General features: G+C 39.9%; 1 protein-coding gene across 1 annotated transcript in view; it reads right to left on the reverse strand.

Annotated features, from left to right (window-relative positions):
• The window catches only part of LOC139474583 (protein O-mannosyl-transferase TMTC1-like), a 96725-nt gene that overhangs the window by 23372 nt on the left and 57745 nt on the right, over positions 1-15608 (reverse strand). The window contains exons 10-14 of the mRNA XM_071257652.1: positions 10468-10581; positions 7599-7742; positions 2912-3123; positions 1624-1759; positions 153-297 (exon numbers count right to left, since the gene is read on the reverse strand). Coding sequence (XP_071113753.1) covers positions 153-297; positions 1624-1759; positions 2912-3123; positions 7599-7742; positions 10468-10581 — 751 coding nt within the window. The remainder of the gene's footprint in view (positions 1-152; positions 298-1623; positions 1760-2911; positions 3124-7598; positions 7743-10467; positions 10582-15608) is intronic.

Consider the following 15608-nt stretch of genomic DNA (forward strand, 5'->3'; position numbering starts at 1 on the left):
TGTCTGATGTCTCTGTTTATATCGCATGTACTCGTGTAGTGTATGATGTCTGTGTTTATCTCGTGTGTACTCACATAGCGTCTGATGTCTGTGTTTATATCATGTGTACTCTCGTAGTGTCTGATGTCTGTGTTTATTACATGTGTACTCACATAGTGTATGATGATGTCTGTGTCGTTGGGTGACTGGGCCATCAGCTCCTCGTACACGTGTTGGGCCTTTGACATTTGCCCTGAGCGGAAGTACAGCATCGCCAACTGGTCCAGGGTCTTCACGTCCGGCTTGATGGAATTGGAGCTGGACAAATGTATACAGACATTGAGTACATGCCTTAACTTGTTCTGTGATTATTTCTGTGACTAACAGAAACATTCTTTGAGATTCTCACATTAAAGCTGACACGACTCACTCACTCACTCAGTGCACCAGATAGATGCCTCATTGGCATAATGTAGTGATGAAAACTAATCAAATACAGATGGTTTGAAAATTACAACCATATCAAATATGCAGGTAAACAATAGTATACGCTCAGATTTATTGTTACAGTACCTTGTCTATATACTGTAAACAGGGATTTTTTTGCAACCGTTTTATTATTGCGAGTTGCGACTCAATCGCAAAAATTAAAAACGCAAAAATAAGTATAGATAATACATACATACTTTATTCATTGCAACACGTCATCAAATGTTGAAATCATCAACCAGAACTACAAGTTACTCAATAATCAGTATATCAAAAAATTTCTTCAAAACATTGTTAAAATTCTGTTTACTGTATCGGGGATTTCCTTCTGCTTAAATGGGATTATGTCATTTCGTGTTAGCAAAAAATGATTTCCTCCAAATCTTGTATTGTCATTGGCTAATAAAAATGCTCTCAAATTCTCTCATCTGGGTTATGTTTATGTTAGTGACCAAAATCCGAATGTACAACTCAAGGTCTTCAAATGATGGCGGTGCAATGTCATACCAGTACTCATCAATTCTACAGAACCGTGAAGATCTGGGGTAGAATAGGTCTTCAGCAACACATGCTTGCCATAAAAGGTGACTATGCTTGTTGTAAAAGGCGACTAACGGGATCGGGTGGTCAGGCTCGCTGAATTGGTTGATGCAGGTCATCGATCCGATTTGCGTGGATCGATGCTCATGATATCAATCACTGGATTGTCTGGTCCAGACTCGATTATTTTACAGACCGCCATCATATAGCTGGAATATTGCTGAGTGAGGCATTAAACAACAAACAAACAAAAAAACAATTCTACAAAACCGTACTTATAGGTTTGACGAAAATATGTCTTGTACTTGTCAGTCCTGGTAATGACCAGTACTGTACATATATTGTTGAAACATTATCTGGAGCACTGAATTAATATAAACTCATATATATAGAATCTCATCCAATTTGCAATATTAAGAGGTGCAGTGATATAGTTTGGTGGTTAAAGCGTCTGCTCATCATGTCGAAGACTCAGGTTCAATTCCCAAACATGTACAGTGTGCGAAGCCTCTTTCTGGTGTCACCTGGCCACACATTACAGGAAATGTGCTCAAAGCTGCTAAAGAGCCAACTCCCCAATACAGGAACACAATGTAAGAGGATGATAAGACTCACTGCCTCAGGAGCTGCTCTGCTTCGTCCAGTCTCCCGAGTTGTCGAAGACCATCTGCTGCATTGGACATTGCAATGGTGTCCAGCTCATCCAGCTTGTAGGCCTGCTGGTAGTACGACACCGCATCCTTCACCTGGCCTGTACAACAACACTGATTGGTCAGTTAGAGGTATCAAACCAACGGTAACACGGTAGGGCTGGGAAGGGTAACTCGGGTACCCGGGGCGGGTGGGTACTGAGTAGGACCCGGGTACCCACAGGACTACCCGGACCTGTGGTTAGTCACGTGATATATTGTTTAATGACCAAAATCATCTGGAACTCCATGGTTACACTACAAGTCATTAATGTTCGCTTTTCTTTCTGACTATGCACGCATACCTTCTGATTTTTCATATGGTTGAATAAAGATATGACTTAATTCAGCTTCAGTGTATACATGACCAGATTGTTTAATACATGTATCTAAATACGCTTTGGCTATGCTAAAAATGTTCCCAATCAGACATTTTGAGACATCTCCTGGGATCTACAGTGGGTACCCGGGTAGGGTCGTGTAATAGGAGGGGGGTTACCCGGGTAGTAAATTTGGACTCATCCCAGCCCTACTAAGCTGAGATCATGACTAATCTACAACAGGCTATAATATCCATCATGCATCATTATACATCCATGGATGACTATATCTGCAAGTTCAGGTTTATGTCTTGCTCTAAAGGATAAAAAAATGTTTACACTAATCCGGCAAACATTTCTCCTAACAGATCAAACATCAGCTCTATATAAGGCAGATATCAAAGAAATATTTAGCTTAAGAAGTATTTAAAAATTTACTGTAATAAGCACCCTTGGCACTTAGAAATTGACAAAGGGGGGCAATTATATAAAAAATATAACAATCAAATTTGTTGTCAGAGATCATCCGTTAGAGAATCCACTTCCAACACCCACAAAACTAAAATGTTTTCAATAATATTTACAAGTAGTTACATACCCTTTCTTAACTGCTGTATTTACTGTAAAAAGATCTGTAATGTGCACAAAAAAATATGGATTGCCATGTAAATCCTCGGGCTTAATAGTACCGTATAGTACCACAAAGTACTCATAGTATAAAGATGACTTACAGATTGGTCTAAAATTTGGTCAATGGGTGCTTATTGGTACAGGGTGCTTAATACGGCAAACATGGTTTATGCAAAGGTATGAAGCTCAAACTAAAAAAGCTTGTTCCATTTCAGTAAAGACTGATGCAGCAACACATGGCTGAGCATCGGGAGCAGTGCTCACCTTTCCTCAGTAGAAACACTCCATAGTAGTTGTAGGCCTTGGCGAATGATGGCTTCTCCACAATGGCCGTCTTGATGTAGTGTTCTGCCTCCGTCCATCTCTGTTCATCCATCATCATCTTGCCCATCGTCAGCAACGCCTCGATGTTGTGAGCGTCGATGTTCAGCGACTTCTGCACCATCAGCACACCCTCATCTCTCTGACCTCCATTGCTGGACAAATGACAAACACGGAGTTTAACACCGCTTGTAACAATATCTTAGTTATATCATAGTGTATATGCCTAACATCATCTTCTAATCTCCAGGGGTCGCATTTCGGTAAACCTACTCTAAACCCTGGATACACTTCTATGGTGCTTGCAATCTCAAATTACCCGCCATTGATTTTCATTAATATTTTACAGACCAATCAAACATCAAGATAAGGAAGAAGGAAATCAGCAAGGGAGGTAAATATTGTACGTTTTTCAAGATCTGCTCTGGAAAGGCGCACAACCGCCATTTTCAGTCTAAGTCAAAGTCGTTGCCATGGAAACTCAAGCATTATTTATTTTTTTTAAATCCCAAACTATCAAAAGGCACTAGTTCACCACTGGACCTATCTATATGCCAAGTTTGGGTAAGATATCTCTCATGTTTGTTTAGTTCTATTCCAGAAACGAAACATGATGGACTGACAGACAGACAGCACCCATTCCTATATCCCCCTTCCACTTCATGGCAGTGGATAATAATGAGCACCATCCATATCTTGTAAAAGGCCCTTGACAGGAGGGGGATGTAAAGATATTTCATGCTTGAAAGATAAAAAAAAATAATTTCTGTACATCCACCAGACAGCCATTAATCTCCACTGCGTACCCTTCTGAGCCATTAATCTTAAACATACACTTCTCTCGGCCCTGACTTGTCACATTAAGTGTTGTAGCAAGGAGATCTTGCCATATATTATTTTACACATGTATTAAGAAAGATGTTCACACAGTGACAGATGGCACACACTTATAGTCACTCATGACCTTTTACAACTAAGTATACCACAATCGAAGTTCAAATATGATAATAAACAAGGAAGAGAATTTATGGATGTCAATTTCTTTATTATGTAACAAAAATTATATTTTTTGGATAACACTTTCTTAGTTAAGTACAGATTCTCGTACATTTTTTGGTTGAGTCCCTCATTCTTTATTATGAGTGAGTGAGATTGGTTTTACGCCGCTTTTAGCAATATTCCAGCAATATCACGGCAGGGAACACCAGAAATGGGCTTCAGGCATTGTCCCCATGTTGGGATTCGAACCCGGGTCTTCGGCGTGACGAGCGAACACTTTAACCACTAGGCTCCCCGACATTTCACAACATTTCGGAGTATATACTTACTCCTTCATCAGGTGAAAGGATGAATAACCTATTGTTATGTTATTACCTTTGTTGTTCTTACATGTACACATATATGTTCTCTGGCTCATAGCATTCATTCACTTCATGAAGGAGTAAGCAGATACTCCGAACCGTGTCCCTCATAATAAAGAAGTTGACATCCATAAATTCTCTTCCTTATGTGTATCACTTCTAAATGCCTTTCAGAGACTTGATGCTAATGAATGTTTTATAATGTTTCAAACATTGGTAGATTAAAAAGTTATCAAAACAATCAATATACAATGCATGCTGTTATTGAAATGCTCTCTCTTCACTGACAGTACATGTCTTTCTATCATTCAATTACCTATCACTTCCTGGTTCGGCTTATCTATGGGTCATATCATTTTCTTTCGTATTTCAATGGTCAAGTTAATACCTTGGCTTATCTACGGGTTTGGCTTATCTGCGGTCATATACGGTAGGTTTCATTAAACTCTCCAATCAATTTTTTCATCCAAAATACTTCCAATCAAATTTTTGATGAGTCATATTAGATGCCAATTCTTTTGTCAGCACTACTTATGTGAAAGTCACTGTAACAAAATTTGTTTTATCAATAGAATATTCATGTTGCTATTTTATTTTATCAATATCTTGCAGACAATTAGTTAAATTAATGCATGACTCTCTAAATTGTGCTAAAGACTGAGGACAAATGTGGAGTCTGCCATGAGGACTCACTGTCTTCAGGGGCTTGGTGAAACCCAGTGGATCACGGCACCAACACAACAGGATGTGCCTGGTCCTCATCCTGACATGGCAACCCTACAAACTCTGTGTTTGTAACATACCAGGGACCAGTCACTTATAACAGGGGGTGGTTCAGAGGGGTTGCCTCATCCTGACACGGCAACCCTACAAACTCTGTGTTTGTAACATGCCAGGGACCAGTCACTTATCACAGGGGGTGGTTCAGAGGGGTTGCCTCATCCTGACACGGCAACCCTACAAACTCTGTGTTTGTAACATGCCAGGGACCAGTCACTTATCACAGGGGTTGGTTCAGAGGGGTTGCCTCATCCTGACACGGCAACCCTACAAACTCTTGTGTTTGTAACACGCCAGGGACCAGTCACATATCACAGGGGTGGTTGAGAGGGGTTGCCTCATCCTGACACGGCAACCCTACAAACTCTGTGTTTGTAACATGCCAGGGACCAGTCACTTATCACAGGGGTTGGTTCAGAGGGGTTTCATGCAGTAATGTACACAATCTCATTAAAATCAGATCTTAGTTTTCGCTACCGCTAAACAAAGATCTGAGGACATCCCATTACGGGTCACGTCAGAACGACCTTTCGCGAATTTTGAGTGACAAATGAAATGACTGACAAGAAATCGACATTAGCCAATCAGAAGGCAGCTTTCTCGAGCTTTCGACACTAGTTTCAAACTGGCGACTACGCTTCGAAACATATTTTGACGTATTCTCGATAAAAAAATTAAAACTAATAAAAACATTCTGGAATGGCTTATAGATGGCCTAGATTGTGCGGATATAATCATAAGAAGTGTAACTGTCGTTCGGAATACCCCGTGTTAAATATTTCGTGGTTGCATGATTAGAAAACACATTCCGACTGTCACTTTCATGATCTGGTAAGCAACGCTTTGATTGGTTGGATAAAAGGTCGTTCTGATGTGACCCATAAGGGGATGTCCTCAGATCTTTGTTTAGCGATAGCGAGAACTAAGATCTGATTTTAATGAGATTGTAATGTACTGAAAATAATGATCCTCCCCTTATGCTTGTCATATTTTTGGACAACCCTCCCTTTGTCTTTGTACATTTAGCTCTTGACCCTCCCGGAGCAGACAAGAGGAAAATCACTTTGTATTTTATTATAAAATGTCCATTTTTTCATGACCCTCCCCAAATATGTATATAATATTGTATGAGCATTCCCTTAGCGACTGCCACACGTTTTGTTTGTAGTAAGTAGACTCGGTAATCACACTTGACCACAGAGAAGAAACTGGGTTCACCATGGAAATAACTCCAAAGTATGAAACAGATCATTTAGCAGAATTTCTGCTAAAATCACACCGAAAAAATCAATCAGTTATCTCTCATGTATTTAATTAACACAAAAATTTCTCAATGTCATGCAAATTTCAACTTCCACAAACAAATATTGACATGTTTCTGTAAAATTTGATAATTATTTCACAGATTTCATTCAAAAACTCATCATTAACATCTGATACAAACACAAATGTATTCAGTGATCTTGAATGTGACAGTTGTTTACCACAAGATAATGTATGGCCTGGGTTCCTGAAAAGCAGGACTCTCATTAATTGAATCTGACCATTTTCCTGTATGTGGGAGACCACCGCCGGCAGACTCTCATTAAGGCAGGAATCACTGCATTATCATTGATTTGCCATTGGTTGAGTAATTTGTCATCCCTCCTCACAAAGGCAGAAGGCAGTAAGTATCCACCCTGGACACCTAGATCAATATTGGCATAAAGCTCTGGTTGTGGTTCAGTATTCAGGTATAATTGAAGCCAGACAGCACCCTTCGGGGATAGCCACATGACAACACTCACATACATCACATCTGCAGGAACAGGTATTAATACTGGCTAACTGAACCTCAGCAGGAACTGGTATTAATACCAATAAGTACCAGCTAACTGAACCTCAGCAGGAACTGGTATTAATACCAATAAATACCAGCTATCTGAACCTCACCAGGAACTGGTATTAATACCAATAAATACCAGCTATCTGAACATCACCAGGAACTGGTATTAATACCAATAAATACCAGCTATCTGAACATCACCAGGAACTGGTATTAATACCAATAAATACCAGCTATCTGAACATCACCAGGAACGGGTATTAATACCATATTTCAAATCCATATTTAACCAAACTATGACATTCTTCTGTAAATTAATTTTAATGACGATGCTACCATTAACACAAAATTGCTGCAAATGTTATTTGTCGCGAGGCATCACTGCCATAGATTCAATATTTAACCTGTAAATAAACTGACTTATTCCCAAACCCAACAATCAATGACCAGGCTCTAAGAAGACATGCAAGTCATATAACATCAACGCCTTTCTCATTCCCACTTTTACATCCAACCTTTGACCTAGAGTAAGAGACTCCCAGACATATGTTTGATCAAGCAAGGGTGTGAACTCTGATGGGTACAGCTACAACAATTTATAGGACATGCAGGGTCCCTCTCATAGATATGGGGTTTTATCTGAGATCAAAGATGTCAAACTCACAACAGAAGTTGCCCAAGGTTGATGTAAGCTCCTTTGTGATTGGGTAAAAGTTTGAGTGCCATCTTGTACAGGATCTCTGCCTCCGTCTGATTGGTCACCACTGTCCCCAAATTGTTGTAGACACTGGCATGGTAGGGGTAGAGTCTGGAGGAGAAACCAGCGGAGTGAACACAATCATACACACACATACACAGTCGACTTAACCCATTGATGTTTGTTCTTACAAATAACCACACACTGGGAGATCACACCTGGCCTCAATGAGTTTGCCTAATAGTGTACTGGGATAATCATTTTGGGAATGGCTGATTGATATATGCTAGATAATGGCCGTACATATATGTCATACATCCCCAACTCTTTTCATTGTCATACATCCCCAACTCTCTAATCATTGTCATACACCCCCAACTCTCTAATCATTGTCATACATCCCCAACTCTCTATTCATTGTCATACATCCCCAAATCTCTAATCATTGTCATACGTCCCCAACTCTCTAATCATTGTCATACATCCCCAAATCTCTAATCATTGTCATACATCCCCAACTCTCTATTCATTGTAATATGCCCCAACTCTCTAATCATTGTCATACGTCCCCAACTCTCTATTCATTGTCATACATCCCCAACTCTCTAATCATTGTCATACGTCCCCAACTCTCTATTCATTGTCATACATCCCCAACTCTCTAATCATTGTCATACATCCCCAACTCTCTAATCATTGTCATACATCCCCAACTCTCTATTCATTGTCATACATCCCCAACTCTCTAATCATTGTCATACATCCCCAACTCTCTATTCATTGTCATACATCCCCAAATCTCTAATCATTGTCATACGTCCCCAACTCTCTAATCATTGTCATACATCCCCAAATCTCTAATCATTGTCATACATCCCCAACTCTCTATTCATTGTAATATGCCCCAACTCTCTAATCATTGTCATACGTCCCTAACTCTCTATACATTGTCATACATCCCCAACTCTCTATTCATTGTCATACGTCCCCAACTCTCTATTCATTGTCATACACCCCCAACTCTCTAATCATTGTCATACGTCCCCAACTCTCTATTCATTGTCATACATCCCCAAATCTCTAATCATTGTCATACGTCCCCAACTCTCTAATCATTGTCATACATCCCCAACTCTCTATTCATTGTCATATGCCCCAACTCTCTAATCATTGTCATACGTCCCCAACTCTCTAATCATTGTCATACATCCCCAAATCTCTAATCATTGTCATACACCCCCAACTCTCTATTCATTGTCATATGCCCCAACTCTCTAATCATTGTCATACATCCCCAAATCTCTAATCATTGTCATACACCCCCAACTCTCTATTCATTGTCATATGCCCCAACTCTCTAATCATTGTCATACATCCCCAACTCTCTATTCATTGTCATACGTCCCCAACTCTCTAATCATTGTCATACATCCCCAACTCTCTATTCATTGTCATACGTCCCCAACTCTCTAATCATTGTCATACATCCCCAACTCTCTAATCATTGTCATACATCCCCAAATCTCTAATCATTGTCATACACCCCCAACTCTCTAATCATTGTCATACATCCCCAACTCTCTATTCATTGTCATATGCCCCAACTCTCTAATCATTGTCATACATCCCCAACTCTCTAATCATTGTCATACATCCCCAAATCTCTAATCATTGTCATACATCCCCAACTCTCTAATCATTGTCATACATCCCCAACTCTCTAATCATTGTCATACGTCCCCAACTCTCTATTCATTGTCATATGTCCCCAACTCTCTAATCATTGTCAAACGTCCCCAACTCTCTAATCATTGTCATACGTCCCCAACTCTCTATTCATTGTCATACGTCCACAAATCTCTAATCATTGTCATACATCCCCAACTCTCTAATCATTGTCATACATCCCCAACTCTCTAATCATTGTCATACGTCCCCAACTCTCTAATCATTGTCATACACCCCCAACTCTCTAATCATTGTCATACGTCCCCAACTCTCTATTCATTGTCATACATCCCCAACTCTCTAATCATTGTCAAACGTCCCCAACTCTCTAATCATTGTCATACATCCCCAACTCTCTAATCATTGTCATACATCCCCAACTCTCTAATCATTGTCATACATCCCCAACTCTCTAATCATTGTCATCACCCCCCAACTCTCTAATCATTGTCATACGTCCCCAACTCTCTAATCATTGTCATACGTCCCCAACTCTCTAATAATTGTCATACCCCCCAACTCTCTAATCATTGTCATACGTCCCCAACTCTCTAATCATTGTCATACGTCCCCAACTCTCTAATCATTGTCATACATCCCCAACTTTCTAATCATTGTCATACGTCCCCAACTCTCTATTCATTGTCATACATCCCCAACTCTCTAATCATTGTCATACATCCCCAAATCTCTAATCATTGTCATACGTCCCCAACTCTCTAATAATTGTCATACCCCCCAACTCTCTAATCATTGTCATACGTCCCCAACTCTCTAATCATTGTCATACGTCCCCAACTCTCTAATCATTGTCATACGTCCCCAACTCTCTAATCATTGTCATACGTCCCCAACTCTCTAATCATTGTCATACGTCCCCAACTTTCTATTCATTGTCATACGTCCCTAACTCTCTATTCATTGTCATCATCCCCAACTCTCTATTCTTTGTCATACATCCAAACAACATTAACTCATTCTTTGCAAATTTTTAGTTTGGGGATGTTTCTCATTTACTACAAAAACATTTTCTTTTTCTCAAAACTGTTTTTACAATATTTTTGTAACCTTCAGATTATGAAATAACAGTGAAATGCAAACCACTGACTGGAGAGACTTCTTGTAGTGTAGAACAGCTTCCTGGGAGTTGCCGATGTCTTTGAGGTAGTTGCCGTAGTTGTAGTGCACCTTGGCGTTGTCAGGGAGTGTCTTCACGCCAGACCTGTGGAGAGGCGCCGGGTACGTTAACAACATGAAACCAACACCAACAAACTATACTTTGGTTCTAATTCAAAAACAGCAGAATATTTGATGACATTATAAAAGAAAACTTTTGGGTGAGAATTAATATCAGTTGAAAGGAAGAGGTTTATATTTGCCAATGTGTGCCGTCCATGGATAGAGATATTTCATAGTTATTTAAAAGGGTGTTTTATTGCATGGGACAAAACTGTCAGTTCTTTCAATGGCACTGATATCCACTGAACTCTCACTCCTTGTCAATATCATGTCTTTCTCTGTTTCATTTCACTTAGGTTATTACCTCTTAGACAGACACAGCACTTTAACACTGTATTACTACAACGTGTCTCGAGAGTCTTACTCAGAACAGACACATAAAACTCTCAATCATGAACCACGCTGAGGTAATAAACAGCTGCAGGATAATAATACGACACAACGAAACCGGAATTGAAAACTATGTCACAAGCTAACCTGCCAGCTCTCTCCAACAATTTAAGTCATTCAATCATTTTATCAAAAACCGACATCCCAGCTTTTGAAACTATTATCATACAACTATCTCACATTAATAAGAAAATAATAATCATATTGAGTGAATTAAAAAGACATTTCTCTACTTCACATCTAAGTCTACTCAAGTCCAGTCACCGAGTGATGATTCTAGTAATTCTTCAAAATCGTACGTATAAATAAAATAACAAGCATAAGACGTCTTCAAATATTTTGACACGTTTTAAAAATGTGGAAATAATTTTTTCAATAACGTAAGGATTGAAGACAAATATTTTGCAAACAAACAGCCACTGAATCGGAAACTGCAACATCATCACCTGTCCCAATAGGCCTTCCCATCCCTGCACAAGTGCACAAGTGCCCTGCACCTCCACAGCACAAGGGCCCAGTGTTCTATTGTTGGTATAAAAACAAGACATTTTGAACCTTATTCACTTCCCAAACTCAGGTCTTACTGTGCACGTGTCTAAACTTTTTAGCAAATATGCAATTCACTAAGTAAATTGGTAACCATTTAGAAGAGTATTTGCTCACAAAAGTGGACAATGAAGGAGCCGTGTGTCTCAGCTTGTTATCAAGCGGTTGCTGCAGCAACACAACCAGCTGTGAGCCACACTTCACACATACAACCACCCAAAAGACTGGATTTTCATTTACAAAATCTGACAAGTTATACAAAGACATGCTTGAATTTCTTCATGGTCGACGCTAATCAAGGGAAGCAAATGCTTGTCACATCGAGAACAGGAATCTTATAAGCTGTGGCCCTGTACACTTAATCAAAACTGAGATTCTCTGGAGGCAACGCTGTCGTTATTGACACAGGGCATTTACAATGATACTCAGCCTCACCCCATCACAGCTCTGATAATATTTGCATGTTTACTTTCTACCAGTTTCTGTGAGATTGTCTGTGACTGTTTGGGTGGGAGGTGTGCTATGAGATCTGAGGGTACCTGTTACATCTAGCTGACTGTCAATTCAGGAGACAAAAACTGCACATGTACTTTGTACCAGTTTCTGTGAGATTGTCTGTGACTGTTTGGGTGGGAGGTGTGTAGATCTGAGGGTACCTGTTACATCTAGCTGATTGTCAATTCAGGAGACAAAAACTGCACATGTACTTTGTACCAGTTTCTGTGAGATTGTCTGTGACTGTTTGGGTGGGAGGTGTGCTAGTAGATCTGAGGATAACTGTTACATCTAGCTGACTGTCAATTCAGGAGACAAAAACTGCACATGTACTTTGTACCAGTTTCTGTGAGATTGTCTGTGACTGTTTGGGTGGGAGGTGTGTAGATCTGAGGATAACTGTGATAGCTAGCTGACTGTCAATTCAGGAGACAAAAACTGCACATGTACTTTGTACCAGTTTCTGTGAGATTGTCTGTTACTGTTTGGTGGGAGGTGTGCTATGAGATCTGAGGGTACCTGTTACATCTAGCTGACTGTCAATTCAGGAGACAAAAACTGCACATGTACTTTGTACCAGTTTCTGTGAGACTCTCTGTTACTGTTTGGGTGGGAGGTGTGCTATGAGATCTGAGGGTACCTGTTACATCTAGCTGACTGTCAATTCAGGAGACAAAAACTGCACATGTACTTTGTACCAGTTTCTGTGAGACTCTCTGTTACTGTTTGGGTGGGAGGTGTGCTATGAGATCTGAGGGTACCTGTTACATCTAGCTGACTGTCAATTCAGGAGACAAAAACTGCACATGTACTTTGTACCAGTTTCTGTGAGACTCTCTGTTACTGTTTGGGTGGGAGGTGTGCTATGAGATCTGAGGGTACCTGTTACATCTAGCTGACTGTCAATGTCAGGGGGACATACACTGCACATGTACTTTCTACCATTTTCTGTCAGACTGTCTGTGAATAACTGGGTGGCAGTTGTGAAGATCTAAGGGAACCTGTGCTAGCTAGCAGACAGTCTATGCCTTGAGGCGCAAGAACCACACTACACGCCCCACTACAGCTGTAATCACCCATGCATGTTATGTGATAATACCTAATGCCCAGTCTGGTAGTATGGAGGGCCCTTTAACCCCCTCTACACCAAGCAGAAAGACACTATTCTTTTTGTAGATCAATATTAGTTTAGAGTTTTACTTTCCTCTACAAGTCGATACGGAAATAATGGAGTCAAATCATGAGGAGGACTGAAAATACAGATTTTTTGGTCCAGTAAATATTCAGCTACTGTTAATCTGAACTGAAAATGTCAAGCACTGTATGCAATGTGTGATTATAAGAACGCTATATCAGTCTGTCCTTTTCATATACAGGTGAATATCAAAATAATGAAGAGTCAAGATGAAAGGGAAATTGTTAATTATGTACAATTTCTAAACATACAAAATATAGAAAAAGGAAACCAGCCCTATTCTAGTACACTCAAAATGGAAAAATTTGAAATATTTTTCTATAAATGCCAATGACTTAAAGTAGCCTTTTTTATACCTTTTTTCAGATAGGATCAAGCACATAATTACATATGGCTTAAATGAGAAAACAATTGATTTTTTCAACTTATGGCGCATTTCTTTACTGTGAACAAATAATGTAAAATTATTGTTCATATTCATAATGCACCAAATTCACACCCTAGAGCGTGCTCAAAATGCTACATTATTACCCCGTTCAATGGATCAGTGTGTATTCCATTTTCTTTCTCAGCTCCCTAGGGAGTATACAACCCAACCTGCCTGTGAGGTGCTAGAAGGTTAACAGCCACATTACCATGTCAACCTACCAAGTACCCATTCACTGCTGAGCAAACAGAGGCACATTTTGAACAAAGTCACTTGCCTAAGGTGACACCACATGTGCTCCATGTGCTCCATGTGCTCCAGTGTGGGGCAGGGCCAAAGACCTAGAAACTCCTAGGAGTCAAGCTGACGAACGCGGTCAGCCCTCACCAGATCAGTGACCCAAGATGAAACGTTCCCCGTTGTTTTGTACTATCCTTACACACTGCTTCTGTTTGTTGTTTAACGCCGCATTTGGCAATATTCCATCAAAATGACGGCGAGCTGTAAATATTCGAGTCTGAACCAGAAAATCCAGTGATTGATATCATGAGCATCTATCTATGCCATTGCGAAACAATAACATGCATCAACCAAGTTGGCAAGTCTGACCACCTAAGCTCATTAGTCGCCTCTTACGACAAACATAGTCGCCTCATACGACAAGCATAGTCGCCTTTTACGACAAGCATAGTCGCCTTTTACGGCAAGCATGAGTTGCTGAAAGGCTATTGTACCCCAGGTCTTACACACTTCTGAGAAAACTTAGACTAGTTCAATGAATTAGTCATGTGCAAAGAATTAGTCATGTGCATATTAAAATCCGTTTACAAAATCACGAGTTGCTGAAGAGCTATTCTAACCCGAGTCTTACATACTTCTGAGAAAAATCAGATTGGTTCAATGAATTAGTCATGTGCATATTAAAATCATTAATATTGACACATCTTCGCTGTAACACGAAATTTGTCAAGTCCCATTCTCATTTGTATGAACACATCAGAAATTCATTTCAATTACCATAATTAAAAAAGTCCTTGTTCAAATATATTTAATTCATACAACAGAGTTCTCCATTAATCATACAAAATTCCCTAATAGTTAAGCTGATATCAATCCACTTCTTCCGCATCTAATTGCACTACATCCAGGGTGGATGTCCTGTGAAAACACTTGTTCCGTCACCAAGTACCTGTTACCTGGATTACACCTCTACCTGCCCACAGACCCCCCATCCAGGTGTCGCCTTTGATCTATTCAGGTGTGACACTGGTCAACATCACAGTCACCATTACTTCAGGATTATACACAGAATGAGAATATACGGTCGACAAAGCTGGTTTAGTATTTGTCAAACCTTCTTGTGAAAATATTAGACTTGTATGAGAGGGGTTGAAGACCATATCATAATCTTTGGTCAAGAATAACTGTTGGGGTATACAGATGATAACATCACAAGGCAGGGAGGTTTGCCGACCAGTCCTTGTTTTAGCCCCTTAATGCGGACGCCAGACAGGGTGGCAACATGCAACATCTTTCAACATCTTATGGTATGACGCGGTCAGGGATCGAACCCCAGACCTTCTGCTCTCCGGGCGGATGCTCTACCACTAGACCACTATTAGAACACATGCTCATGATATAGTCGGAATCGTACAATCGACTCTGCTTTATGCAGAGATTTCTGTTGGATATGGAGAGGGTTTTGTAGCTTTGTTTATTTGACAATGATACCATAACACTCTTTTTTAACATATCTTAAAAAAGATTATTTACATCCTGGATTGTAAAGATTGTTTGGATAATGATTACACATCCTGTTTGCTGTGTGTCATATGTCAGTGTGTCAACTGAAGTAAGCTTTTGTGTTGCTAACATGCAATATAAATAGCAGTTGTACAAGGTCACCTGCGCAAGTGAAAACAACAATGCCAGTTGATTTCATAGTATGATACTATTC

Source organism: Haliotis cracherodii, unplaced genomic scaffold, assembly GCF_022045235.1.
Source record: "Haliotis cracherodii isolate W230 unplaced genomic scaffold, xgHalCrac1.p SCAF_3, whole genome shotgun sequence".
Lineage (NCBI taxonomy): Eukaryota > Metazoa > Mollusca > Gastropoda > Lepetellida > Haliotidae > Haliotis > Haliotis cracherodii.